Source organism: Ictidomys tridecemlineatus, chromosome 3 (assembly GCF_052094955.1).
Source record: "Ictidomys tridecemlineatus isolate mIctTri1 chromosome 3, mIctTri1.hap1, whole genome shotgun sequence".
Lineage (NCBI taxonomy): Eukaryota > Metazoa > Chordata > Mammalia > Rodentia > Sciuridae > Ictidomys > Ictidomys tridecemlineatus.
Window position 1 is genome coordinate 97,295,008 of NC_135479.1, and position 26,821 is coordinate 97,321,828.

A 26,821-nucleotide genomic window follows, 5' to 3' on the forward strand; every position below is an offset into this window, starting at 1 on the left:
TCTCTTTGTCTCTTCAGCCCTTTTGGCCACACTGACTGTCCAGTGACCCTTGTTGGTGCCTGCTTCCCACCTCTGCACCCCAGCCACCCCTTAGATATCCTTAGCACCACAGCGTAACCCTGGGCCACCTCCCTTTTCCAATTGCCCCTCTCCAGTGTGCTCATTCCAGCAACCCTTGGCCCCTGCAGGATGCCTTGGTCCTAGCCACTTGCCACTGCCCCACTGCAGTCTTTGTCTTGCTCCTGGCTCATTTTCCTGGCTGTCATCCTCATTCCCCTCCCAAGTGACACCCAAGGTCCACCATTGCAATAAGCCCTTCCAACGCCCTCAACTTCTTTCCTTCCTCCTTCCTACCTTATAAAACCCCACCTGGACCTGCGCAGCTGCACCTGGCAGAGAAACCCCACAACCACGGTATGGTCTCACTGCACCTCCCTTAACCTGAATCTTAAGCAGGACTTCCAGGCCATCCAGCCGCCGTGATGCATGCCCTGGGTGGCTCGCCCCTCTGCTCTCTCCTCTCCTCTCCCTTCCAACTTCCAGGGCTCTTTCCCCCTCACTAACTCTGACAACCTTGCTTCTGATGACCACTGGGAACATGGTGGCCAGAAGAGACAGCCTCAGTGAGACGCCTCCATGCCACCAGCACCCTCAGGCCCCAGCTGGCCTCAGAATCTGTGCTCTTTGCCTTCTTTGCCCACTCTAGCCCTACTCCTCCTAAAAGCAGTCTTTTCAGTCTTTACCATAAAGCCTGTTCTTAAAAAAAATCTAGGAAAAAATATGTGCTTTTCAGTCTGCTTTTAGGAGGAGTGGCCTCCATGATGTGAACCAGACAGTCCATTCTCAGCCCCCGTCTTGCTAGATTTAGGAGCAGCACTTTGCAGTCCTGGGCCCTCCACCTTCCTGGGGCTCCAGGACTTCCTTCTCTCCTGATTCTCCCCACACTAGTTTCAGTTTACTTTGCCGGCTCATCCTCGTTTCTTCAGTTGTTCAGAGTTGGAAATCTGGGGCCTCAGATCACCTGCCTCACTTATCTAAGCTAAGCTCCCTCTTAGAGTTCTTGTCTCAGCGCATCACGACTTAGAGAGCATCCACACATTAATGACTCCGAATTTGCATGTTGTCCCAGATTCCTTCTAAATTCTAGATTCATATGTCCGTTTACTTATTTGACAACTTTTCACGGCTAATAGGCATCTCGAATTTAATATGTCCACAGTGGATCTGGTCTCTCTCCTCCCTAGCCCCTCCTTTTCTTCCACATCTCATCTGCTAGGTTTTAATAGTTCAGTTCAGTCTTGGACGAGGCTCCACCCTTCCTGGTGCTCAGGCAGAACATCTCAGAGCCTCCTTTGATTCTCTCCCCTTCCACATAGATCCCAGCAGAACACCTCCCAGCCCCCACAGAGGTCGCTGTGAGCTGGCCACTTCTCACACATCCCCAGAGGCTGCCCTAGCCCAGGCTTTCTTGGGCTGCAGGTACAGTCCCTGTGCTGTTGGATGTCTGATGCCCAGGCCAACTCTGCCAAGGTCTGAAGGGATCCAGATGCCTCAGGTCCCCCCATGTACTCAGACTTCCCCATGTCAGTCATCCTATGGTCTCACAGCTGCCATCTCCAGTGGGGCCTCTTTCAATATTTTCATTTTCTGTGAGGAATAAGATTTTATTTTATTTTATTTTTTTTTTGCAGTGGTGTGGATGGAATCCAGGACCTAGCACACGGTAGGCAAGAGTTCTCACTGAGCCCTGCCCTCAGCTCTAGGAATAAAATATTTTATTGATTAATATATGTGAAAGGGCACTTATGTATGCATCTCACCTTGCCCCCCATATTTATAAAAGTATATAAAATATGTGATGATATAGGAAAACAAGTGAGCAAGTTAGGCAAAGGAAAAATGTTATGGATAGAAAAAATTCAGGGGAGCTGAGGGGCTGCTGGGGAGCATAGAGGTGCACCCAGGGGTCCTTCGTTCCACTGGGTGGGGAGGTCTGCAGAGGACAGGGTCCTGCTGGGCAGGGGAAACCTCAAGGGGAGGGGAGCAGTGCTGGCCAGGAAGCCTCGCTGTGCCTGGACCCACTGAGCCACGATCACCCTGACCACTCCCCAGCCTTCCACCTTCCAGCCACCCATTGAGATTCCCTGGGTACTTACCAAGACCCAAGCAAGAAACTCTGAGTCCTGATTTTCCAAGATTCCTAGAATGAAAAGAAAAAGCAGCACATGGTCATTGCTCCTCAGGTGGAACTGTGCAGCCCATCCATGAACGTGGTATGCTCCTTGTCCAGGGAGAGGCAGAGCCTCTGTGGCCTGGGGAAGCAGCTGCCTTTCCAACTGGCAAACTTGAGATCTGCCAGGCTCAGCACAAGGACCAAGCATCCCCCACGTTTCAGTCCCAAATGGTCTCTTTTCCAACTTGTTCTCTGCCCTTCTAGAATGTGAGTTCTTCCAGGGCAAGGCACTTTCCCACCAACCTCCCAGCACCCTCATGGAGACTGACACACAGCTGGCCCTAAATGCCCGTGGCCCACACTAACAAAGTGACCTTCAAATCCAGAGAAGAGCCCACAGCATTCTGGGGTCACCCAGCCTGAATTCTACTTCTTAAACACCAGGTGACATAAAGTGACCACAGGGAGGTCAACAGTGCCTTTCAAAACGAGTCTCCTTTTCCTCCTCAACAATTTTGCTTTCATCCCAAAAAGCTTATCAAGGAAAAGAAGCACATTTTTCTTTCTACTGGCACCCATTTGCCTTTCCACCTGAGGAATCTGGATTCGGCCCGTTGTTCTGTCTTTTGACCGACACGTGGCAGAAGACTACAAATTGGGAGGGAGGAGATGGCTCCCAGGAGCAGCCTGGGGTCCAGTCGAAGAGGCACAGCTCAACAGTTGTGACCTGGGGACAGTGCCTCCCTGTTCTGGGGCCAGACACACTTTTCCTCTTGCTGTCCCCTAGGCAAAGCCCACGGCACGGGCCTTCCAGCCAGCGGTGCTGCTGCAGGTTGGCAGCCTGAGAGTGTGTGATCAGTACACTCGCCTGCACTAAGCTTTTTTCTCCTGCTTACAGTGGTTGTTCTTAAACTGCCACTGAAGCCACACATGTAATTTCATAGTATAGTCAAAAGTGCATTGTGATGCAAAGGATTGGAGGACCTGGGGTTTTGACCCACGGTCACAAGGGGCCAGTGGCCTTGGGAAGCAGCTGTCCTTTTCCTGAGTTTCAGTTTCTTCAACAGTAAGACGGGGTAGCAATGCCTGGCATGGCATTCCCACTGAGGGGTAGGACATGTCGCTGTGTGCTGGCATGTGACATAGTAAACAAACAGGAGGAGGAGTGCTTCTTGGTGGCATCCTACTCTGAGACCCCCCCCAACAGATGTGTTGCTAAATTCCCCAAATTCATGGATGTTTCCCACTGCAAGATAACTGTCATGTAAGAAATGTGTGAGGAATGTCTAAGCTACTAAGCAGGAGGGAAAGAATTGGACTCTGTGAAAATGCTTTTCATAAGACATTGCGCTTTCAGCAGATTCTCAGAAATCCACAGGTTGTGCAACCAGAAGACCTTTCTTTGTAGTCTAAACATCTACTGATGTTAAGATAGGAATCTAGAGAAAAAGCTCTATAGTGGGGAGAATAAAAAAGACCAAATCAAAACCAAAACAAAGTACAGTATCACTGAATGGCAGTCTTGAACTAGAGATGTTCAGCATGGAGGAGTCTCTAAGTCTCCCTGAGAGGCCAGAGTGTCCCAGCATGCCAGGTGCTGTGATTGATAGAGAGGAGCAAGGTGCAGTCCTTCCCCCCAGGAAACCTCAAGTCCAACAAAGGACAGCCTTGGGGTGTGTCCCACGGGGAGATATTTGGGAGCACATAATCGTGGGGAGCTGCACAGGTTTGTAGTTGCACGACTTCATGCTTGTCATGGGGAAAAGGGACCTATTAAGGGTTTTCACGCAATTCTAATATCTTTCAGTGATTCTGAGAACAACAGGGAGGAGCAACTGGGTGCAGAACCCCACAGAGGGAGACAGTCCGGAGGTGAAGGCTTTAGACTCAAGAGGTTTTCCTAACAAACTAAACAAAGCAAGCTTGTGTCAGAGGGTACTTAGGAGGAACAGCTCAGCACCTATTTGCCCTATTTTTCTGTGACAGTGACTTCAGACAATCATGATCACTCCGCTGTGGGTTTTGAAGACTGGACTTGAGAATTCAGCAAAAATGACTGCAAAGCAGTGAGAACTAGATAAACGTGGCCTTCCCCCCAGCCCCCACTGCTGTTTAAACATGCAGGTCAGCTTTTCTGGAGCAAAGGCCTGAGAAAAATCTGAAGTGTAAGGCAAGTTCAATTACAAATAAATACTGATGCCATGGTGCTAGGTCCCCACCTTGAGCCTTAGTGTTCTTATTCCTTTAACTCTTTATTCCCTATTTCTCGTCTCTAAATGTCTTCCTCCTCTATACAGAGTGGTTATGAACCATGTGTTCATTTATAAAGTGCCGGCATTTTCCATGCTAGAGGTGTCGGGGTCATTTGGCTCATCGCCCTTCTCCGTCCTGGCTTAAGTCTTTGCATGACTTGGGTGACGTCAGCACTCTTGACTCATGGTGCCCTTCACTCTGCAGATGGAGAGGGAGGAGGAACTTCCTCCAGTTCTGGGCATGAGATCCTGCCTCTGTTTCTATTATTCAGATGACACACCTGTGTCTTCCTGCCTCCGTCAGTGTCTGTGCAATACTAAGGAGAGAGGTGGCGACTGTCCAGCCGCTCCCCTCCACTGAAACCCTGCTGGATGACAGATGCCTCACACATGTGACCTAATGAGTCCAAGGCGTGCCATTTGGTAACTTGTTTGTGTGGCTGAAACTTCAAATAATGACCAAGTTTACAATCTAGCTGGGCTGTCACCCCTCCCCTTAAGCCTACATAGAATCATCTTGTGTGACATTCTGCAACCAAACTTCACATAATTTCATTTTATTTCATAGTTCCTCCACACTTTCTCACGAGTGAGGCTACCTAAAAACCCTATGAGCACATCAAATTTCCAATGTGATCAAATTCCTTTCCCATTGGATTCAAAACAGTCTCGCTGCACAGGTCCACCTATTTTATCTGCATCAGATGTACCAGGAGCGAGTCTCACTGTGTTCATTTTTAGTATCTGCTCTGTTCAACTCAAAAATAAAAGCTCCTCTTTCCCAGGTGAACCTGAAATGCTCCACGGCTAATATTAGAAATGAATGACATCAATACGGGGGCACGGGGCCCTGGCTTTGTCAGTCAAATTTTGGAAATTCTAACCCTTAAAGGTTCGGGAGAGGTATCTGGGCTTCTGGACAACGGGAGGTGGTGTCTCTCTTCTTCTGGGAGGCAGGCCCTGTGCTCTGTTGAGACGTAGCTGAGCTGCCTTTGTGGTAATGCCTAGTTCCCTGGCAGAGGCCTTAAATGTAATTCCTAGTGTCACTTTACAGAGCACCCATCAGCCTCTCTGCTTTTAAGGTGATAATGGCCTAGTGAGAACTGGAGTCAAGCGTCACCTCGTCGCAGTATCAATGCCAGTCTCAAGCTCACAGCTCTTTCACAAATCAAGGATGCTAAAAGCAGAAGATTAGCAGCCCAAAGGTGTTGTTTTAAATTGCTTGCTTTTGGATGTGTGCCTCTGAGACATGATTCCCAATTTTAAACTGCTGGGAAGAGAGGGGCAGCTAGATAAAACATGTGTCTTGTGTTTACCAAGAAGCAGCTTGGTGCCCAGGACAAAATCCCCGATTCCAAGATGGAGGTAGCAGGAGTGGATGGGAGCCACATGTGAGCACCCCCGTGGCTGCATGGCTTGGCCACCTGGTTTCATGTAGTCAGATCATCACATCACTCCTCCTTGGATTCTTATGGAAGCATCTCGCTGATTTCTCTACACCACCCTCCATTGTGTGTCATGCCTAACTCAAAACTGGGATTTGGTGTTTGGATTTGTTTTTAAATAAATGAACATTTAACTTTCTTGAAAAGTCCAGAACCAAAAGCATGTTCATTTGTCGGTCAGCTGGTTTTGATGGTTGCATGGGGAAATACATTTCAGCACCAGGAAGGTGACTTGAATGGCAACAGCATTTAACTTAATGGAATAACAGCTGCTCATCACCACTGGTAAATTGGTAATGACCCATTTGGAGGCCACAAGCCACATAAAGGATTTGGCTGTGTGTTTTGATGGCAGACATCAAGTTGTCCAGGAAACTTTTTCTATTCTTATCTTTCAGTAGCAACAAAGTGGGATTCTTCAGACTCTTTGATTTAAAGATTTAAGGTATTACACTTATAAATTCTAACTAGGTCTCACTTGTTTTCTTGGGATATCCAAAATCACCCATTGACTTATATCATTCTAGAAGTCTGAAGAAGTATGGCAAAAAGACACTCTCCTATAATGAGTTGGTTCAAAAGAGATGTACCAAATGTCATCAGCGTACTGAGCCTTGTGCCAGGCTTCAGGGACAGACGAGTAGCAGATAGTTGCTGTTTATATCATTGGAGGGGAGGTAGATGTTAAATATGAATTAGTTGTTTGATGATGTTCAATTTAATTTGGCCTGGGGATGCCTCTGTACTTTGAAACTTTGCTAAACAACACGCACACTAGCCAGAAGCCTACCTTCAGAGCCTGCTGCTGCAGCAGATGGTTGAGCCCTGGCCAATCTCAGCAGAGGAGCTTCCGTCAACCTCAGGCAGACCACATTCACGCAAGGCCCAGGCCAAGCTGTCTGCAGTTTGCTCAGCAAGCTGCCTCTGTGCCTCATTTTCAGTTTCCATCCATACATGCCGCCTGCCCGTGGGGGCGAAACAGAGCTTTCTGAACCTCCTCTGCTTTTGAAGGCTGACTGAGAATTCTTTGCTCAGTTAAACTCTGTTAAACTTCATGTGCCTAAAGTTTTTAACAATTTTAATAGCAAATAGAAGATGTCAATGTGGCATTGAGATGCTGGTGAAGCTGACCTAGTCTGAGTGTCAGGAAAAGCGACATTTAAACCGAGATGCAAAGGAGAGTGGGGAGTGACCTACTGAAGAAGGGCTAGCGTCCAGGCAGAGGGCAGGGTGTGCAAAGGCTCATGGGAGATGCACAGGCCTGGAAGAACTGGAAGAACTGGAAGAACCTCAGGGCAGTGAAAGAACCGAGAGCAAGGGGAAGGTGAGGGGCCAGCAGACCCAGTGGAGCCTCACAGACTGGGCTAGGATCTTAGTTTCAATGTGAAGGAGTGATGGAGAGCTCCTGAAAAGACACACAGGAGTCGGGAAAGAGGGTTGAAGGGGAGCAAGAAGAAGAATTAGAAGACCACTTGGGTAAACTCGATGAGAAACAATGGGGCCTTGAAATCAGATTCAGTGGAGACAGAAGAGGGAAGATTCCGGGCATTCTTAGAGGGTGAAATCTGTGGGACTCAGTGTTTGATTGAATTTAAGATTGAGAGAGGAACAAGGGGCCATTCTCGGGGCAGCTGGGTGAAGGGGGTGCTTCTCCCCGAGGGAGAGTTTACTGGGGCAACAAGGGCTTGAATCACCTTGGGGCACTTGGGAGTTGAAACACCCAGGAGGCACCCCACTTAGCTGCCTGGAGCTCAGAATAGGGAGCGGGGTTTCGGGGTGTGGAGGGCGACAGGCACCATGGGCAGGGTCAGCTGCCAGAGGAGGCCCAGGACTGGCCTTGGGCTATAGATCTGTGGTCAGTGGGCAGGAAGTCGTGCTGGAAAGGGAACTGAGAAGGAGAGGTGAAGGCATGGGAGGGGACCAGAAAGTGCCCAAGTAGAAGCCATGTAGAAAGAGCCGGTTTCCACTGGGAGTGGGTGCCAGGAGGGCAGCGGCCTGCGCCTTCTGTGCCCGCAGCAGTGGGCTGCTGGCGCCTGGGTGCATCCTCTTCAGTTGTGCTGTAGATGGGAAGCCCAGGATAGGGAGGTGTAGACACGACACCTTAGCTTTGTGTGACCTTGACCTTGAAGCCTTTAAAGGTGACACAGCCTTTAAGCCTCTTTTCTCATTTATAGTGGAGACTATAATAGCTACTATTTTGTATTTTGAGGATTAACTGAGAAAGTGTAAACACAGCAGTCTACCAGTCTACCTCACTTCCATCTTCAATAAGTGCAGTGGCTTCCTGCCTTAGTTATTTCTTAGGAAAAGTGCTACCTAAAACACTGAATCTGGTAGGGGGCTGCCTCTGCACCTTACGAGACCTATTTCCTTGACCTACAGATCCTCTTAGTGGGATTCCAGCTGACCGGGTTTGTGTTGAGACAGTGAAAACTCCTGGATTACAGTGTGACTTGCAACTTATTCTGCAGAATCATTAGGAAAGTGGGTGCCAGGGGAGACCCAGGGGTTGCACCTGAGTACATGAGGTACAGAAGGACCACCCCTCAGTAGAATGAAGGTTGTGCACAACTAGCCTACAGCCAACCTCATACTAATGGGGAAAAACTGAGAGCATTTTCTCTAGAATCTTGAACAAGACCAGGAGGTCCATTCACCATTCTTATTCAATACAGTACTAGAAATTTAAGCCAAAGGAATTAGGCAAGGGAAAGAAATAAAAGGGTTACGAACAGGAAACAAGGAAGTAAAATCATCCCTATTTGCAGATGACATGATTCTGTACTTAGAAAGCCCTAAAGATTTCACCAAGACTTTTAGAAATGATGAACAAATTCGGTAAAGTAGCAGAATACAGAATCAATATACAAAAATTGATAGCTTTCTATACATCAATAATGAACTCACTGAGAAAGAAATCAGGAAACCAATCTCATTCACAACACCCTTAAAGAAAAAGTATCTAGGAATAAACCTAACTAAGAAGGTTAAAGTCCTCTACAATGGAAATTTAAAAAACACTAATAAGAAATGGAAACCACTGGAAGATTAAAGACCTCCCAGTTTGGGGATTGGGAGAATTAATATTTTTCAAATGGCCATACTCTCAAAAAAGTGATCTACAAATTCAGAACAATCTCCATCAGAATACTAATTTGTTTCTTCATGGAACTAGAAAAGAAATCCTGAAAATTCATATGGAAGTACAAAAGATCCCAAACAATCAAAGAAATCTTGAGCAAAAAGAGCAATACCGGAGACATCACAGTACCAGATTCCAAAACATGCTGCAGAGTTATCGTAATGGAAACAGGCATGTAGAAGAATGGAACAGAAAGAATTCCGTACATCTGCAGCCAACTGATCTCAATACAGGTGTTCAAAACAGACACTGTAGGAAAAATCCAACTGCACAGAAAACAAAAACAAGAATTGACATATGGGGCCACATCAAATTTTGCAGCAAAGGAAATGATCAACAGAGCAAAGAGAAAGCCAATAGAATGTTTTTCAAAGATTTCCCACTATCCCAAAGCCAAGTTTGACCTGTTATAAACTAGAAGGGAGAATCCCCCTATTGAAAACCTCATACATATTATTCGCATCTCCCTCATTGGTGTATATGCAATAGGCCTATGGTCAAGGCACAGGAACCTGTCAATCACCCGGTGCTTAGCATAAACCTCTCCCAGCAAAGAGGAGAACCAAGAAGTAATATAAGCCTAGACCCTCTCTGAGTCAGCTGGCTGATGTCTTTGTCATGTCCACTCCCCTTGTTGCAAGGGTGCAGTGTATCTGCCCCCAATAAACCCTCCCAATTGCTTTCCTTTGTCTTGGTGAATTCTCAACACCTTCCCACCCACTGTTACCCAGGTCCCACAACAAGCACCCAAGATATCACCAGAGTTGGAAATCTGTTAACTCAGTCTTCAGTCAGAAGAATCTAGAGCCTTGGTGTCAAGGGCATGTATTTTAAGGGTTCATGAACTTGTATGGAAATAAATCCATCTTTGTCACCAACTTTTAACTAAAAGTTAGCCACTCCTCCAATTATGAACACAGGCAAAGAAACCACAGAGGTATTCACAGTAACTGTGACTTTGCCACCATTAGAAATGACTGTTCTATCACCATCGCTTCAAAGGTCCCAAGAGTCATTCACACTATTTACACTCATGGCCACTTGGGAATTGTGGTGTTTCAACCACCCCTGCCTGGAACTTGTTATTTCATACATTAATAAGGAAGTGCATATATTACTAGGTCACAAATATAGTTTTAAAATATTTTGAAATGTTTTTCAATTTAATCGGAATTCTGAGCATTTCATATTATGTATTTAATAGTTCTTTTTCAAAGACGGAGTCTGTAGGCTCTGCTAGGCGTGCCAGAGGGATTCATGCATCAAGAATTTCACATGCAGATGAAAAGTTGCTACAAAACGCCTCTCGGTAGGTATTCCCATCTGTCACAATGTAATGTGGGTTTAGGAGCATCTTTTTTTTTTTTTTTTTTTTCAAACTTGGAGGGAAGACAATTCTGTAAAGTTTTTGAAAAGCAAAATTTAATGTGCACTAGCCCACTACTGCTGGTTAAAATGTTGCAATGTAGTAACAGTGTCCATGCTTACTATCTATCCCTGCTTACTTGTTTAATTTTAGTAAGTTAAAAAACATTCCTCAGGCTCTTAGTGGATTTACTTCCAAACTCAGGCCTGCTGCTTCCATTATCTCTACTTGGATGAGAATCCCTGAACTCCAGGCCAGGTCTCACTCAGTCCCTGGCCCGCTGCCTGCCTTCTAAGACCAGTGAACAGAGGAGAGCATCCGCCCACCCCAGGACTGCAGGGCTCAGCAAGAGGGGCTTTGACTTCCACAGGGCTTGTCCATTCAACCATGTCATATTCCACCTCAAGTTAGATTTGTTTTAACACAAAATAATGTTTTCTTCCTAAATGGTGAAGCAGGTTTGCTGTCCCAGAGATGTGCAGTGCTGGTCTGATGGCTTTACTGAGTGGCCCTGGATACCCTCTGTTGTCGGGTTTGAGAGGCCAGAAATGTGACTAGCAGCCATTCACACCTTACTGTAAAAGAAGTCCAGAGCTTTTTCTTACCTCAGATGCAGGTGGAGGAGGGACCAAGCCCCAGAGCCTAAAGTGCTAAATGTCTGGGAGAGACAAAAGATGGGCTCACATAATAAGAAATGGCTTTTTGGTCTCTGTGGAGTCTCAGGAGCATCTAAGCATCTTTTTGTATGAAAGTGAGGTCGGGGGACCTTGGATAGCCAAGTCGAGGGGCTGGTTTCCAGGGCCCCTAGCCATGTGACTAGATGATTGGAATTTTCACCCCAAAGGACAGAGTTCAGAAGCTCCTAGAGGCTGAGCACATGGAGGACCCCCAGTGGAGGGGATGTGCACCCCGCATCCCTCCTCCACCTGGTTCTGCACATCCCCTGCACCTGCTCTTGCTGGGTTGTGCCCTTTTATAATAAACAGGTAAATAGTAAGCAGAGAACTTTCCTGGGTTCTGTGAGCTGCTCTAGCCAATGATGGAACAAGAGAAAGGGGTCATGGCAACCTCTGATTCACAGCCAAGTTGGACGTGCATTGTGGGAAGCTGCAGCTAGGAAGTGTATCCGACGTGGAGCCTTGGGGATGGGGCCTTCACTTTTTTTGGGGGGCGGGGGCTGCACTGAACTGAATTGCAGGCAGCTGGTGTGGGGGAATTGAACTCCACAGTGCTCACAGGTATGTTCAACATGGAGCATTGAGAGTGGAGGAGGAGAAAACAGCCCCCCCCCATCAAGAAAGGGAAGGCTAATGGGAGGGTGAAGGAAGAGGCTCAAAAGGACTGGACACACTTTTCCCCCTTCCAGATTCTTCTAGGATCACACTGTCCTAGGTAAATATCATCTGCACACATATTTGCTATTTTCAAAGCCGAGAAGAGAGAATCTGAAGGTTTTGGAGTTGTCTTCACCCAATGGTGATGGTTTATTTTCCAAAGACAAGGTGAGGGCTTCTCAGGGGTCTGTGTGCACCAAGAGAGCCAGGACTGGTTTCCACTGGAGGGAGCTGTGCAGCTCTCCAAGGCCAAATAAAGAAGAAAGCTTCTAAGCGGGAGTTTCATGCTCTCGCAGGTCTCCCGTGCCTGTTTCCTGTGGGCGAATCTCCTGTTTTCTCTGCGCACTCAGTAGTGTGGCGGAGGTGGGGCCTGGAGGAGGGTGATATTTAAATATGCACTTAATCAAAGGTAAATGCTTTTAGCCAGAATTCAGGAACTTGTCTTTCATCCTCTTTGACAGGAGAACAGAAAATGAACATCGGTTTCCTCTGTGCCCATATCCTCTACATCTGCTGTGTGTGATCCCGCTGTGTAGCTCTGCAGGGCAGCGGCTGGCTGTGTCCAGTGCAGCTCCTGCTCCCACACCCAGCTCAGGGCTGCAGGTGTTCAGTGATGCTCACCGGTGGCTCCAGTGATGCCATCGCTCCACCTCAAAAAGACAGCATCGCCCCTCCCTGGAGACGCTCTGGCCAGCATGGCTCTGAGTCCCCTGGAAAACCCTCATGGTGGAGCGTAGTTGAGGGCAGGAGTGGCTCCCTCCCCCTCTCAGCGACACCTTGGGAAACGTATGGAACCTCCTGTGCCCCATCTGCTCCCTGAGGATAAGAATAGAAACTGCCTCACGGGCTGGTTGTGGAGATGCAGCGGGGATCACAGCATTTGAGGCAGGCCTGGCAATGGTGAGCGCACTCCTAGGGTGAGCTGCCCTTAGGGGAGCGTGGGTGGGAACCCAGGCTCTGCTCCTGTAGCCCAGCAGCTCCTTCTCTGCCTACAGATTCCCTCTAATGCAGAGTGAGTTTCTGTCCCCTCCTTGGGTGGAAGGACACAGTAAGCATTGCAGCTTTTCACTCTTCTCTCAACAATGCAGGCCTGAGGCTTCCCTCTCCTAACTTCACTAGAGGCTGGAGCTTGGGAACTGCTCAGCAGGACACCTTCTGTCCCCATGCAAAGCCTTCCTTTGGGTCCCCTGCCCATCCAGCTACCAGTGGTCACTGTTCAGATGGTGGGAGCAAGGGCCAGTGCTCAAGGATTTATAGCCTCAGCCTGAGGCTGGAATTAGCAGGGCTCATGACCAAGGTCTCTTTCCATGTTTGGCTCTGACCTTACTCTGGTTCCTGTCAGTTCAGCACTTCAACCCAACCACAGGTCACCTCATCCAAATCCTCAATGCATACCTCAGCTGTGGACTTCCCACTCCATAAAAGGGTGGCAAGGCTCAAACCCCAGAGATCTCTTTGTCTCCTCCCTCTCTTTTGGCCATAACCAGACAGCAAACCCTGAAGAGCTCCCTTCTATAGATCCCTCAACTCCATCCCAGTTTCTTTAGAGCTACTACCAGGTTAGACTCTGATGATGGATGGCTCTCACCTGCTCTTCTGCCTCTAGATTCCCTCTTGTCCTTCCTGTTATCTCTCCTCAGCCTCATCACCATAATTTTGTCATTATAACTGTTATACTCATTACCTATTCTCAAATTGTGCTTGATGGTGGGATTTATCTTGACCTCCCAGTAACACATAGAGGTGCAAGTAAATATTTCTCCAATGAAATGAATGATCAAATGACAAAGTCTGAGAAGTTCTCCTTACTTCCCTGGTGTGAAATTCCAGAGTTAGATATTATTTTGCTCTTAATTCTTTCGAGTTCAGATTGATTCCCAAAATTCACTGTCCTATTCAATACCATAGTGCAATCAGGCAATAAAAAGAAAGAAAAGGCACGAAGGATTAAAAGGGAATAAATAAAACTATCTCTCATTGTGAACAATATAATTATCTATGTAAAAAAAAAAAAAGGTCCCAAAGAATCTCCTAGAATGAATTAGTGACTTTAGCAAAATTGTAGGCTATAAAGTCAGTATACACAAGGCAATTATATTTTTAGCAATGAATGAACAACTGGAATTTAAAATTTAGTAGAAAACTATTTACAACAGTATCCTAAAAATAAAATATATTTATAAACCTATCAAAATGTGGACAGGACATCTGGGCGGTTTCCAGTTTGGGATGTTTGTGAGTAAATGTTTGATTATTTTCTGGTAACCTCAGACTAGATGCAGACCAGTGGAAAAATGAAGCTACTGTATTACAAACGAATGAACTGCCACCCGGTAGGAGGTGGGGCTCGAGGCACCTGACCTAACTTGGTAAAATGGTCTTTGGACTGGATCCTTAAACTAAGGACAAACAGAACTGCACACAAACACTGTATCTTCACTTGGCAAATTTGTTTCCCACAGAATTAAGAGTTAGAAATTCTGAAATTAAGGTTAAGTACTAGAGTTGACCAAAAAATGTAGTGAGAAAAGCCTTGCACAGGAGACCCGAGGTCTGAGAAAAGCACAACACTGAGGGCTTCCTGGAGACTCTATTTGAATTCCTCAGGGAACAATGTGGGGTTTTCTTTTTTCCTGTCCTTCTCTCTCAGCACACATGTGTTCAGGAGGCTGACACGCATCGAAAGCTGGGCATGAACTGGAGACTGACCAGTGCTCCACTCTCCAAAGACTAACCCCAAACTGACCTTGTGGCAAAGGGACACCATTGCCACAGGATGGTCCCTGGAGGCCTGCTGTAAATGGCTGGGATTCAAGCTTGACTTATCTTCATCTCTATCTCTATTTTGGTCTTTTATTCTTCCTAGTAAAGTTGGTCTAAAACAACTTCCTTAGTTGGTTGCATCTCAAAAGTAGGGAATTGTCATCTCCATCTGTGGGGACCAGCAGAGAAAGGATCTGATGGAAGGCGGGAAGTTGCGCCCCCTTGTGGTAACCAGGAGGACAACCACCAGGCATAGGAAGTGTGGCTGCATCAGGTGTGAAGTCTCCCTATTCTGACTTTACCTTTTCCAAAGGTAAGTGAGGGAGGATCACTCATGTGATACTGCAGGGCCACAAATACATCAGGCAAATACATTCTTTAGGACCTTAAGATAAAACTTTACTTCAATTCTCTTGAAAATGGAAACGGGGCTACCCGTTCTTGGGTGGAGAAGGGGGTATGTGAATTTTTACTACTGCAAACAAGGTTTTAAAATTGACTTCATGCATTTTGAAGTTAATCACTGCATGACAGCTATAGAATCCTGGGACATAATCTTGCTTTATGCGTTGATGAATTAATCCATCCCAGAAAATTAAAGTAATAAATCCCAGCTGTTTAAAATGGCTACTGATACTTTATTCAAATTGAATGAGTTAACTGGTCCTAAGTAAGATTTAGATGACAGGAAGTCATAGGATGCAGCAGTATTGATAGCAGAATAGCTTTGGACTGGAGAATTCTTTGATGTGGCTCCAAAGAAGTCAATACCCTGCCGGAGCCTCATCATGATGAGAAGGGAAATCATAGCGGAAAGCAGGTGCCGTCCACAGCATGGCAGCCAATTTACTGGTTACTTAGTAAAAGCTCCAGTTATACTCACTCTTGGATAGCTCAATGCCAAGCTGCACAGGGGAGTGAAGCTTGGGCTCTACCTGGTGTCCCTGGGGATATTAGCAAAATAAAACACACAGCTTTGACTTTGAGAGTAAAAGAGCACAGTCAATCACAAAAGATGTTTGTTTCTTCTTTGTTTAGTAGGAAAAGATAAACATGTGCTGGTTATTTTATTTGGATTCAGCTTCTTCATAGCAGCGATGACGTTTAGAGAATCTGCCTCCGGCAGCACCTGTCTGGGCTTTACACAACTCACACGTGCAAATGCACACCACTCTGTGGTGCAGGTGCTCTTGTCCCATTTTCCCTACAAGGAACCTGAGAGAGGTTAGTACAGGCCCCGGTTCTGCACACCTGGCAGATGTGGAATGAGGTCACCGGAGCCAGGGTGTCTGCTGCAGTGTGTGCGCTTTCTTTTGTCCCACACTGCTGCCCCTGGTCTGCCCACCTAAAATAGCCCAGTGATACAGGTAGACTCAGAAGGGCTCTGAGACCCAGGATGGGGGCCTGCCTGCTTTGGCCATTTTCCAAGGACCAGAGAAGGGGGAAATAAAGGCTGCTACAGCTGTAACTGATCCTGCACATGCCTCCTGCGCCGTCCCCTGTGTCCTGTCCCTCCCCCATTGTAGCTTTCTGCAGTCTCTCTCTGACTGATGTCTCTGCAGTGGTGGGAGTGGGTGAACTGCCACTCATCCTGTTCCTCTCCTGATCAGAGAATGACAGGGTAAGAAAATAAAGCAGAAGGAAATTTACAACTTGAAAGGGTTCAAAATTCATTAGAACTGATTTCAACCTGTTATTATTGTGGTTTTTGGAAAGAGAAAAAACTGAAGTCATTTGTGTGCCTTGCTGATTGGAGATGGGATGAGCAGTGTGGCTGGGAGAGATCATGGTTACCACCTGTATTAGTGAGCTTCTCTTTGCTGTGCCCAAAAACCTCACAAGAAAAACTTTGAGGAGGAAAAGCCTATTTTGGCTCGAAGTTTCAAAGGTTCCATGTATGGTTGGCCAACTACGTTGCTCTCAGTTCAAGATGGGGCAGAACATCATGGCAGAAGGGCATGGCAGAGAGCACTGCTCTGTTCATGATGCCAGGAAATAGAGAAAAGGAGAAGGGGCTGCAGGGAAGATGCACCTGTCCAGGGCAGCCCTGAGACCACACTCCTCCAGCCGCACCACACCTGCCTACAGTTACCACTTAGTCAGTCCATCCAAACTAGGATGGGCTGATGAGGTCACAGCTCTCACAATCCAGTCATTTCAACTCTGAATATTCATGAAGTAACATGGGGGCCCTGGGGGACACCTCACATCTTAAACATAATGCCTCCTGAGGAGCATGGGGTGCTTGGAAGAACTATGCCAGCCTGCCTAGCTAGCATCAGCAGTAATTTTCAGCACAATGCACCTCAGTGAGCATCTTGGAGCTGCCAAGGGCAAGGAGCTGGGACGTAGGTTGGAGTGAGTCACATCTCAGAGGTGGATTATTTGTTCCTGTATTTACTGGGATCCTATTGGGAATCTACTGGGAGGCAACCTCTGTCCTTGGCACAGGAATATGGCAGTGCCCCAAATACACCGAGTCCTGAACTCATGAGAGTCACATTCTGGGGGGAGATCCAGAGCCCACAAATGAACCCACAAGGATCTGCAATGAATGGCAGATGCTCTGGAAACAGAGGCAGGATGCAGGGTGAGGCCCAGCTCTGGAGGACAGGAAGGAATAGGCCTTGCAAAGACCTTGAGGAAGAAAGTTCTAGGCAAAGCCCACAAGGTGGGCCCAGGCTTGAGGGGAAGAAGGAGCAGTCTGTTGGAGTTCCGTGTGTGTGGGAGAGCTTGGCTGAACGGGGCTGCGGGGAAAGAGGCGATTCCAGACTTAGAAGGCAGTGACACAGCTGAACTCCTTTCCACCAGAGAGATGGGAATTGTCCAGAAATTGCCACAGATGGTGCCAAGAGCAAATAACAGAGCTGTAAAATAAGAGGGTCAACTTTCGCTGTAGAACTTCTGGACCAGGATGGAGACTCTGGATTGGGTTCGATGGCCTGAGTTTGGGGGTAGACAAAACCTTCCCACCCTGGGAGGGTTGCTGAGTCTGGGACCTGCAGCTGCTTTAAATCCTCTTTGTGTCACCTTCCCATCAGTTTCTCAGCTCAGCACCTGTCCTGGGCTCCCTGCCTCCCCACCTGTGTGCCTTGTTATTAGATGGCATCACGTTCTTCCCTATATGAAGACCCGGCCTCCCCACCTGTGTGCCTTGTTATTAGATGGCATCACGTTCTTCCCTATATGAAGACCCGGCACTTCTACTTTTAATACTCTATGTCAGATAAAAATCCAAAGATATGCTCTTAGGTTTATGCACAAACATATGGATTACAATAATCATTTGTAACAAGGAAAGGAAGAAAACTAATAATAGGAGGTTCAAAATCGTCTCATCAACATGATAGATTATTGTGTAACTCCTTAAGCTATCGTAAGAGTGTTTTATTAGTTAAATATAAAAATCAGGATATAAAATTTGTTGCAATGTGATCTTTAAATATGCATAGGAAAAAGCCTGGGAGGAAATTCACTCAAAATACAAATTGCGGTGTCCTTCTGGATGGTGAGGTAAATGTTGAATTTTAGTGCCTGCACATTGTATTTTCTCAGTTTTCTCTTCTGAGTGTTTATTGCTTTTATGATGAGAGAAAAAAAAAAGTCACTGCATTGAAAAAAAAAAACAGGACAGTTCCCCCAGTTGCTGAGGCCACCTGCATAAAGGAAATGGAATGGGAGGGGACAAGGGTGGTCCATGGCAAGATGAGTGCTGTTGAGGACAGGCACAGGGGCTGAGGCAGCTCTAGACACTGATCCCTGCAGATGGCAACAGGAGGAGTGGATGTCAGGAGATGGGAGGGCATATTTAGGGTGGCTTCCTGCTGCCCAGGCCAAGCCTGAGGTGGGATGGACGTGCAGTGGCTGGCAGGCCTCCACAGTCCTTAGGGACATCATTACCATTATAAAAGCTGTTGGAATTAATCCTTTCAGAAGCGGCAGCAGAAGCTGAAGCAAGAGGGCAACAGACAGCCCACCATTTAAGGGGAGTAACAGCCTTTGGTTCCATGAACTGCTGCACAGACTTGGCGGTAAAGTCAGACCATCCTCTGTAAGGACTCTTGGAAGTGTCTTGTTAGCCCATTAAGTGGCCGAATAAAAAGGACTCAGAACACTCTTCATGGATGCCGTGTTTTGCGAAAAAGAAAATTGTTATTCAACAATTATTCAGTTTTGTTCCTTGAGACCTACTCCTGTAACTGCACTGATACCGTGAAGGGGACAAGGGGGCAGGTGAAAGGGGAGAGAGGAAGGATGAAGAATGTGCAGGCTGCCCCCGGGAATCTTAGTGCAGCTGGTCTTAGAGGGACTCAGTGACATTTGTCATTACACTTGCTGGCTCCAGACCCATTTGATGGACGTCTGTGTCTTGCAAGGACTGGCAAGGTGATAGAAAAGATAGGTACAGTCATTGCCCTTCTGGTTCTTGAAGTCCAGTTGAGGACACCACTGATAATCAGATTACACTGCTTGAGGGTCATGATTGAGAGGCTGCGTGCGGTGTGACCCTACCCCTGGCATGCAGGGCCTTGCAGTCACAGAAGAGGATGCTCACGGCCAAATGCCTTGTGAGGCAGCCAGCAGGAGATGTAAGCACTCTCCAAGCACATGCATCAGTGTCAGGGAGTGGCACAGAGCCAGGCAGCCCTCTGGCCACCTGCTTGTGGGTATGCTACCTATTCCCTTGTCTCCCACATCTACAAAAACAATATTTTAGTTTTTGTTATATAGGACTGTTGAGAGAGTTTAAAATTTGTTTCTGTAGAGTCTGCCCCAAGTCCAACATATGGTACGTGTGCAGAAATGTTAGCTATTCTATTTATTATCGTATCATTGGCTACTCTCCAGTGTACATTAATTTGTGTGACTTGTTGGAGCTTTGACTGATTGGCATCTAGAAAACTCTGAGCCATTCTGTGTCCATAGTGGGTCATTTATCTGTCATCCTTGTGTACATATTTAACCTGATTCTTGGCTCCATTTTTGACCACCATATTTGTTTTTCTTGGCTGAAATAATACCTGGTATGGATGGATGGCTGGAAACATGAATGGATAAGTGGATGAAATCTCAGCTACGTCAAGAATTAGCTCTTAAAAAAAAAAAAAAAGAATTAGCTCTTTCCGCTAGACAAACTGTGCTCAGGGATTGAACATTTTTCTCCACAATTTCACAGAAAGAGGGGAATTCTGAGTCATTCCTTGTCTTTTATACATATTCAGACTGGAGTGGTCATGTTGATCGCCTGACATAACACTGAATGGACCTACATGCTAGAGAGAACAGTGATGGCAACTCTTGGAGGCACCTGAGAAACCAACCCACCAAGTAGGTATAGCTCATGTCACAGGCCACTGGTTACTTGTGAAGTTGCCTCTCCTTGCTATATTTGTCTTTCTGTGGATGGGATACTGGAGAAGCTGCTGAGATGGCTTCCTGACTGGGTCCAGCCAATGGTTCTTAGGTTACCAGACTCTGGTATACACACACAGGTAGCCTTTCTTTTAAAAACTCTGGTGCATACCAGGGTTACACAGGGTTAAATCTCTTGCTTTATCAACTGTGCATCATGACTTAGGAAGAACCATCTCAAAAATCAAGCAAAAATCCTAAATGTAGAAGGGGGATACAGGATTTTGGTCCCAGATAACCAGAGGACATACTTCTTGGTGATCCAGGTCAGCTCTGGCCACACCTGTTGTACGATACTCAATTATGAATGTGATTCCCCTTTACTTTAAAAAGTCCCACTTTGGCACTAAATTATGGGTCTTCCTATTGTAATCCAGTTAATAGCTATGTGTGTCCTTGAGCTTCACTCTGGAAGAAAAATAAAACCTCCCTGTGCTGGAGAGAGGACCAAAGGAAAAGTAGCCAAAAGCAGGTTATCTTCCTCACTCCGTCCCCTTCCTCCCCATCTGCCCATGCAGTTAAACCCTCCAGAGGGCAAAGAGAGATTAGAAATTTATCAGAAAGGCTAGGAGGCATTCGGGCTGCAGAGAGAAGCCTGGTCACAGTACGCCCAGCTGGCCACACCTCCATCAAGGGCTGGACTCTCCTGGGGGCCCCAGGAGCAAGAAAGCAGCCTGTGCTTCCCACAGCCCTTTCTTCCACTCCCAAGACGCTGTTTTGGGGAGGAGAGGAGGAGACAGAAGAGACATCCTTGACAGAAAATTTGTTCTCTTAAATCATAAAGAAAGGAATTACCTTTGAATGGGATATTTTAAATGCCTCTTCACCTGCCATCAGCAAGAATAGAAACTTTAGAAAAAAATAAGAGCAGTTATAGGAAAAAAACAAAAATAGTTCCTTTCCCCCACACCTTAGTAGCAGGGGTAAGTATCACTCCTCTCTCCCCTACCTTTCATCCCCAGCACAGGGCTAGGGTAGAGTAAATCTTCAACAGATATTTGTTGAAGGGCAATTTTAATTTCAAATCACAAAACAAACAAACAAACCCAGAAATGTAGGCTATTCTAGTACAACTCTACAGAAATATTAAAACACTTTGTGAAATAACACTTATAGTTACTATAACAAGGAGGAAAAAAATAACAAAATGATTTAGAGAATCATCTTTGTTAGTTCCTGAGCCTTGGACAGTGATTTGTCCTCTGTCTCCTGGGTATGTTTCAAGGTGCTTTTGAATACTACAAGGATTTAGCCCCGTTATGCCATTTTTACATGGTCTACTGCCAGAGGCAGGCTAATGGATTAGAGTCTCTATTGATCTTCAACTGAGGACAACCCAGAGTCCCAAACTTCACCAGCTGAGCAAAACACATTTTGAGTAATTACATATCATTGCCTCATCTGATCTGAAAAGTGAGAAAAAATATTCTCTAGATATGCCTTTATAAAATAGTAGGATTTATTGATGATGATAATTAAAGTTTAAATTCCTAAAGTAAATATTTTTAGTGAAAATGCTGGTAGGCCAAACATGTACATTTATGAAGAGAGTTGGTGGGAAGTTTGGGAATAGAAAGTGGCATTCTTTGACTACCTTGTAAATATTATATTTCTATATTTAGAGATAATTAGATTCTGGTGGTACTTAATATTAGTTCCAAGGGCTTATAAAACAACTATGATTATTGCATTTCTTAACATGTTCCACCCACAATGCTTTTTCCTTTCTTTTTTTAAGTTCAAACTTCAATTTGCTTTTCAAACACTTTTCTAACTAGTGCAAAAAATAAAATCGAAAGTCTTTTGGGGAGATTTTTCCCTTTTCCTTTAGTGCCTTACCAAGCATTCTTTTTTCTTTTCTTTCTTTCTTTCTTTCTCTCTTTCTTTCTTTTTTTTTTTTTTTTAGCTAAACATTTTTTCCTTTTTTCCCCCACATTTTAAAACTGGGGCAATATAATTGTACATATCATACATGCACACAATATAATAACATAATTTGGCCACTATCACTCCAAGCATTTCCCCACCTCTCACCCCTTTCCTCTACTGATCTCCCTTTGATTTTTGGGAGATATTTCCCCCACCTTTCTTTCCCTTTTTCCTCTTTAGCTTCTGCATATGAGAGAAAACATACGAACTTGACCTTCTGAATTTGGCTTCATTTGCCAGGCAGTCATTCTTTTGCAAATGTAGAGAGGAACATGTTCTAGAATGATCTTTCAATTTGATCTGGCTTATTTTGGAGAAAGCACCTTGAAAAGCTCATTTTATGTTCTTATTGCCCTTCTGCAAAAGATGCAGATGGCACTGGGCGACTGGAGCCCTGGAGGGTGCTCTATCAGCTGGAAGGGAAGCAGCTTCAGACAAAGGGAGAAATCTGGACCCAGACCCTCATGGTGTCTTTTCATGAATTAATGGGATGAACCTGGTCACTGCTGGGTCCAAGTGGCCCCATTTCTACATGTCTACTAGCTGTGTCTATTAGCTCAGGCACTCTTAACTTGGATCCACGACCTCTCTACAAAAATAGGAAGAAAGAAAAAGACAATCAAGACCCAATTCAATGATTCATTAAGCACATTCTCCACATCAAGGCTGGTCCAATCAGAGAGCATCAGATGCAGAGCTGCTGCTGAAACCCATCCTGCAGCTGGCTTGCCCAGGACTCGAGTGGCCTGCACGTACCCACATGCATGAAACAAAGCTAATGTCTAGAAAGTGCTGAGTACAGGGGTAGGAAAGAAAAGTTAGAGATGAAAGACCCTTTCTGAATTCTGTTTGCTCATATTCAATATCAGCTTGAGGTCTTTGGATTTTATACTGAAAGTCCTACAATTTGATTGACAATATTTACGGAGAAGTAGTGGCTGAGTCTCAGATCTTCCAAGAAACCTGGGGAATGGACCACCCACAAACAAGAATTAGACCAGCCTTCACATAGGAAATGTGTTTACTGAAAAATCTTAAAGGCCAGTAAGTTTTCTGTGCAGTCAGCTGCGGAGAATTGATGGAGTAGTGCAAGGGCATCCCTGTGTCATTCTGTGACATGGTGAGGACACCATAGAGCTAAGCAGAGACAGAATGGGAGCAGGAATCTGGGTGAAGAGCTCAGTGTGGTATGTTTGGAAGAGAACGCTCAAGAAGGAAGCATTGGGGCTAAGACTCCAGGAGAGGAAAGGTGCTCATTATGCTAAGGATCACAGGGCAGGGTCTCAAGCAGAGGGACCAGCATCTAAGCAGGAAGACATGTTGGTGGTTGACACCTGGATGGAGGATCAGAGTAGAGTCAGGGACCTTGAAACAGAGCTCAAAACTCAACTGGGACAATGGCGAGGACCAGGACATGGTGTCCAATATGCCATGTAACCCGGGGGATATAGGGTATCAGAGCATTGAGGCAGGAATAAAATGCCATCCTGTTTGCATTCCAGAAAGATGCTGACAGCAGATGGAGGACGGATGGGAGGAGGCTGTGACTGGGAAGAGAGTTTAGCTAGGAGGCAGCTCCAGATTCTCAGGAAGAACGTTCCACAGTCCACCACAGTAGCTGCCTACAGTTGACGAGGGGGTCTCCAAGGGACCTCGGGCATGAAGGCTGTTACTTCTGCAGATTGCAGTGTCTCCCAGGCTCTAAAACACGGCAAGGAAAGGGGGAGCCACCCAGGAAATGTCCTCAGGAAATTAAATAGTTGTTGATATAGTTCTGAAGCCAAACTTTTGTAATCTTTTCTCCTCCTTTCGATATCACTGACAGATAGCTCACGGTCCTCTCCAAGGCCCTGAGACCAGGTGAAAGCTCACATTTGGGAATCACAGGAAGAATTGATACCGGATCAGTCTCAGCTCTGCAGTGGTTAGAGCGGGGACCACACAGACAGGAGCCTCTTATGGTAACGATGTGTAGCAACATGGTGCTGTCCCTGTGGGACACAGAATAATAGGTGAGACTGGTAGTGGATCTGGGTGGTGGGGGACCTGAGGGGGCATGATGGGTTGGGAGGTGGAGCGGTCATTTGATGCTGCTTCTGAAGTGGAAGATTACAGAATGTTATAATTGAATCATTTTTCATTTTTCTGCTTCTCCCAGTGATGGTACCTGCCAACCTCCATCTCCAGTCAATTTGGGCGTCTCGGGGCAGTGTTGCTCTCACAGGCCACATGAATCTTTTCCTCTATGATTTTGCCCTGAACTGCTGATGTTAACAGCCTGCATAGTGATTTAATCTCTTCAGTTCATATTTTATCTTTAAGGAAAGCTGAAAACTCTCTGAATACCCCATCACAGGAGTTTTCAGCCCATGTCGGCTGACAGCACTATTGTGTGGGTTCCCTGGACACCCCCACATGGCCCAGGCCCTGTGGTCCCACCTGCTGCAGCTGAGCCCACCGTCTCTTCCTATGCCACCTTCTGCACCCTGGGGTGAAAGGCAGACTCTTTTTATACAAAGAACTTTTTCATGATTTTTGTGGGTGGTCATTCCCTAGGGCGCAACGTGCCCTCGACACAGGGAGGACCGTGGGCTCCTTGAGAATGAGCAACCCTGGAGACAACTTGTCTTTACTAACAAGAGGGGGACATGTGGCCTGCTGGTGTACCTTTTACACCTAGGACCGCCATTCTGGAAGGCATGATACAGCTAAGTAAGAAGCCAGCCACCCAGTCCCCCCCCACCCCCGCCGTGAGACCAGGGCAGGAGGCATTAGAGAGAGAGCATGGCGTGGGGGGGGGGTGTTGAGAGGAAGGGAAAAGCAACGGGCTCTGGGTGACCATGCGACCCCTCAGTCCTGAAACTGTCTGGCCTAGTGCTCAGGCAGGGCAATGTCTCCAAAAAGGAATGTGCATACCCCAGGGGCTATTCACGTGGTATTTGAAGTATATTTATATTTCAACTCCTTCATTTAAAAATGTCTACTTGGGGGGTATTTTATAATTACTATAATATGAGCAGAATAGTACATGTATATATTTTTAACGTGAACACTTGTTTCAGAGGTGTTTACTTTTCTTGATTACGGCACACAAGTAGGCCGTTTGGAAATATCTACTGTAGTGCAAACAAACCACACATTAAACTTTTTGTTTTCAAAGTCCTTTGTGTCAGTCAGATTTCTGTTGCCGTGACAGAGTGTGACAAAGTGAGATAAACAACTTAACAGGAGGAAATATTTATTTTGGCTCATGGTTTGACAGGTTTCAGTCCTGGGTGGCTTGGCCCTGCTACATTGGGCTTGCGTGAGGCAGTTCATCAGGCACCAGCACCTGGCAGAGGAGAGCCATCCATCTCATGGCTGCTGGAGAGCAGAGAGAGACGTGAAGGTGCAAGGGACCAGTTATCCCTTCAAGGGTATGACCCCAGTGACCTAACTTCCTCCCACTTGGCCCCTCCTCCTGAGGTTCCACCACCTCCCAACAGTGCCAAGGGCTGGTGACCAAGCCTTTGGCATATGGGCCTTGGGGTGGGGGGCAGTTAAGTTCCAACTCATAAGGAGCTTCTACTCTAATGAGGAAGCTTCAGCTTCCTCAAACAAACAAAAACACCAACAAAAGCTTGTTCCTTGTTTTGTCCCTGGTCACACACAGTGAATGCAGGAGTAGGGCAAAGATCTGGATAGAGATGAGGGAGAAGGAGGAAATGAGGCGAAGAGCAGGATCTCCACCTCCCTCTGCCACAGGATGTATCCCGGGGGCTGACATGGGTACTCTCCCGTGGATGGCATCAAGCAAAGGAGTCTTAAGTGTCTCTGTGGAAGGAACGTGGGAGGACTCCTGGGCATCCGTATGTAGGCCGAGGAGGGCCAAGGCAGCAGGAGATAGCACTGAGCACCTCTGCAGCACCGACTCTTCAGAAGTGAGCTCATCTTCCCCTGGGCCATTCTGAGGCCATTCTTCAGTTAGTGTGAACTAAAGCTGGCAAAGCGCTCACAGTCGATAGAGTCTAATGTGCCTGGTTGGGACCCTGGTGCTCACAGCGGGTCTCTCTGCAGAGAACCCCGGACACCATCTCTACTGCATGACCTCACTATCCTGAGGGGCAGCAGCTGGGGGGGGGACACTGAGTCAGCTTCAGTGGCTCCCACACAGTCCACCCAGGGTGTCAGAGGCCCCTCAGTCACCCAGCCCTGCTCCCCTGCATGGAGGCACAGCGGATGACTCCCGCACCCACTGGGGCCTTCTAGTAAATACCACCAGACAGGAGCTAGCCACTCAGCCACCCGGACGTTTATCACTCTTACCATATGTGTGTGGCTGTATCATTGCACCGCCTGTCCTAATTAAGATGATCTGAATCTGAACGAAGGAACTGGCTCTGTGGGCGTCAGAGCCTCTGAGACAGGATCTCCCCCAACCCCAGCTTCCTGAGGTCCACGTCAACCGTTTCTGAGTGGTTCCACTGTCTACCCCCACTTCTGGAATCATTAATTGTCACTGGAAATGTCAAAAAATGAGCGTTTCAGTCAAATATAATCCTGAGCAGGTAATCCAGAGAATTTAAGGCAGTAGGAGCACTGGTATTTTAAATGGTGACTTTTCCAGAGAAAAGATGTAGATCCCTGTGCAATGATCTTCAGTACTGTAGGTGGAGGGAGGAGATGGAGTCTCAGGAGGGAGAGGAATAAGTTGAAATATGGAATGATTTATCTGGTTGGTTGATAATGATGTGTCGTGACAGGCTCTTTGGTAAATGAGGCCACATCTGAGCAGGGCTTGGTGAGAAATTCCTGCCCCATTCTGGTTGAGAAGATGTAATTTTATTGACAGGAAAGTGGAAATGTCTGCCCTGAGGATGTTCACATTTCATAGTTGAAGTCTATGGATTGTTTCTTAACTAAAAATTTATATATATATATATATATATATATATATATATATATATATATATATATATATATACACACACACACACACACACGCGCACACACACACACACACACA

General features: G+C 46.4%; 1 protein-coding gene across 4 annotated transcripts in view; it reads right to left on the reverse strand.

Annotated features, from left to right (window-relative positions):
* The window catches only part of Kcnab1 (potassium voltage-gated channel subfamily A regulatory beta subunit 1), a 293,246-nt gene that overhangs the window by 94,174 nt on the left and 172,251 nt on the right, over positions 1–26,821 (reverse strand). For all 4 annotated transcript variants that reach the window (XM_078043522.1, XM_078043521.1, XM_078043523.1 and 1 more), the window contains exon 2: positions 2,157–2,200. In XM_078043522.1, the coding sequence (XP_077899648.1) occupies positions 2,157–2,200 (44 nt within the window). The remainder of the gene's footprint in view (positions 1–2,156; positions 2,201–26,821) is intronic.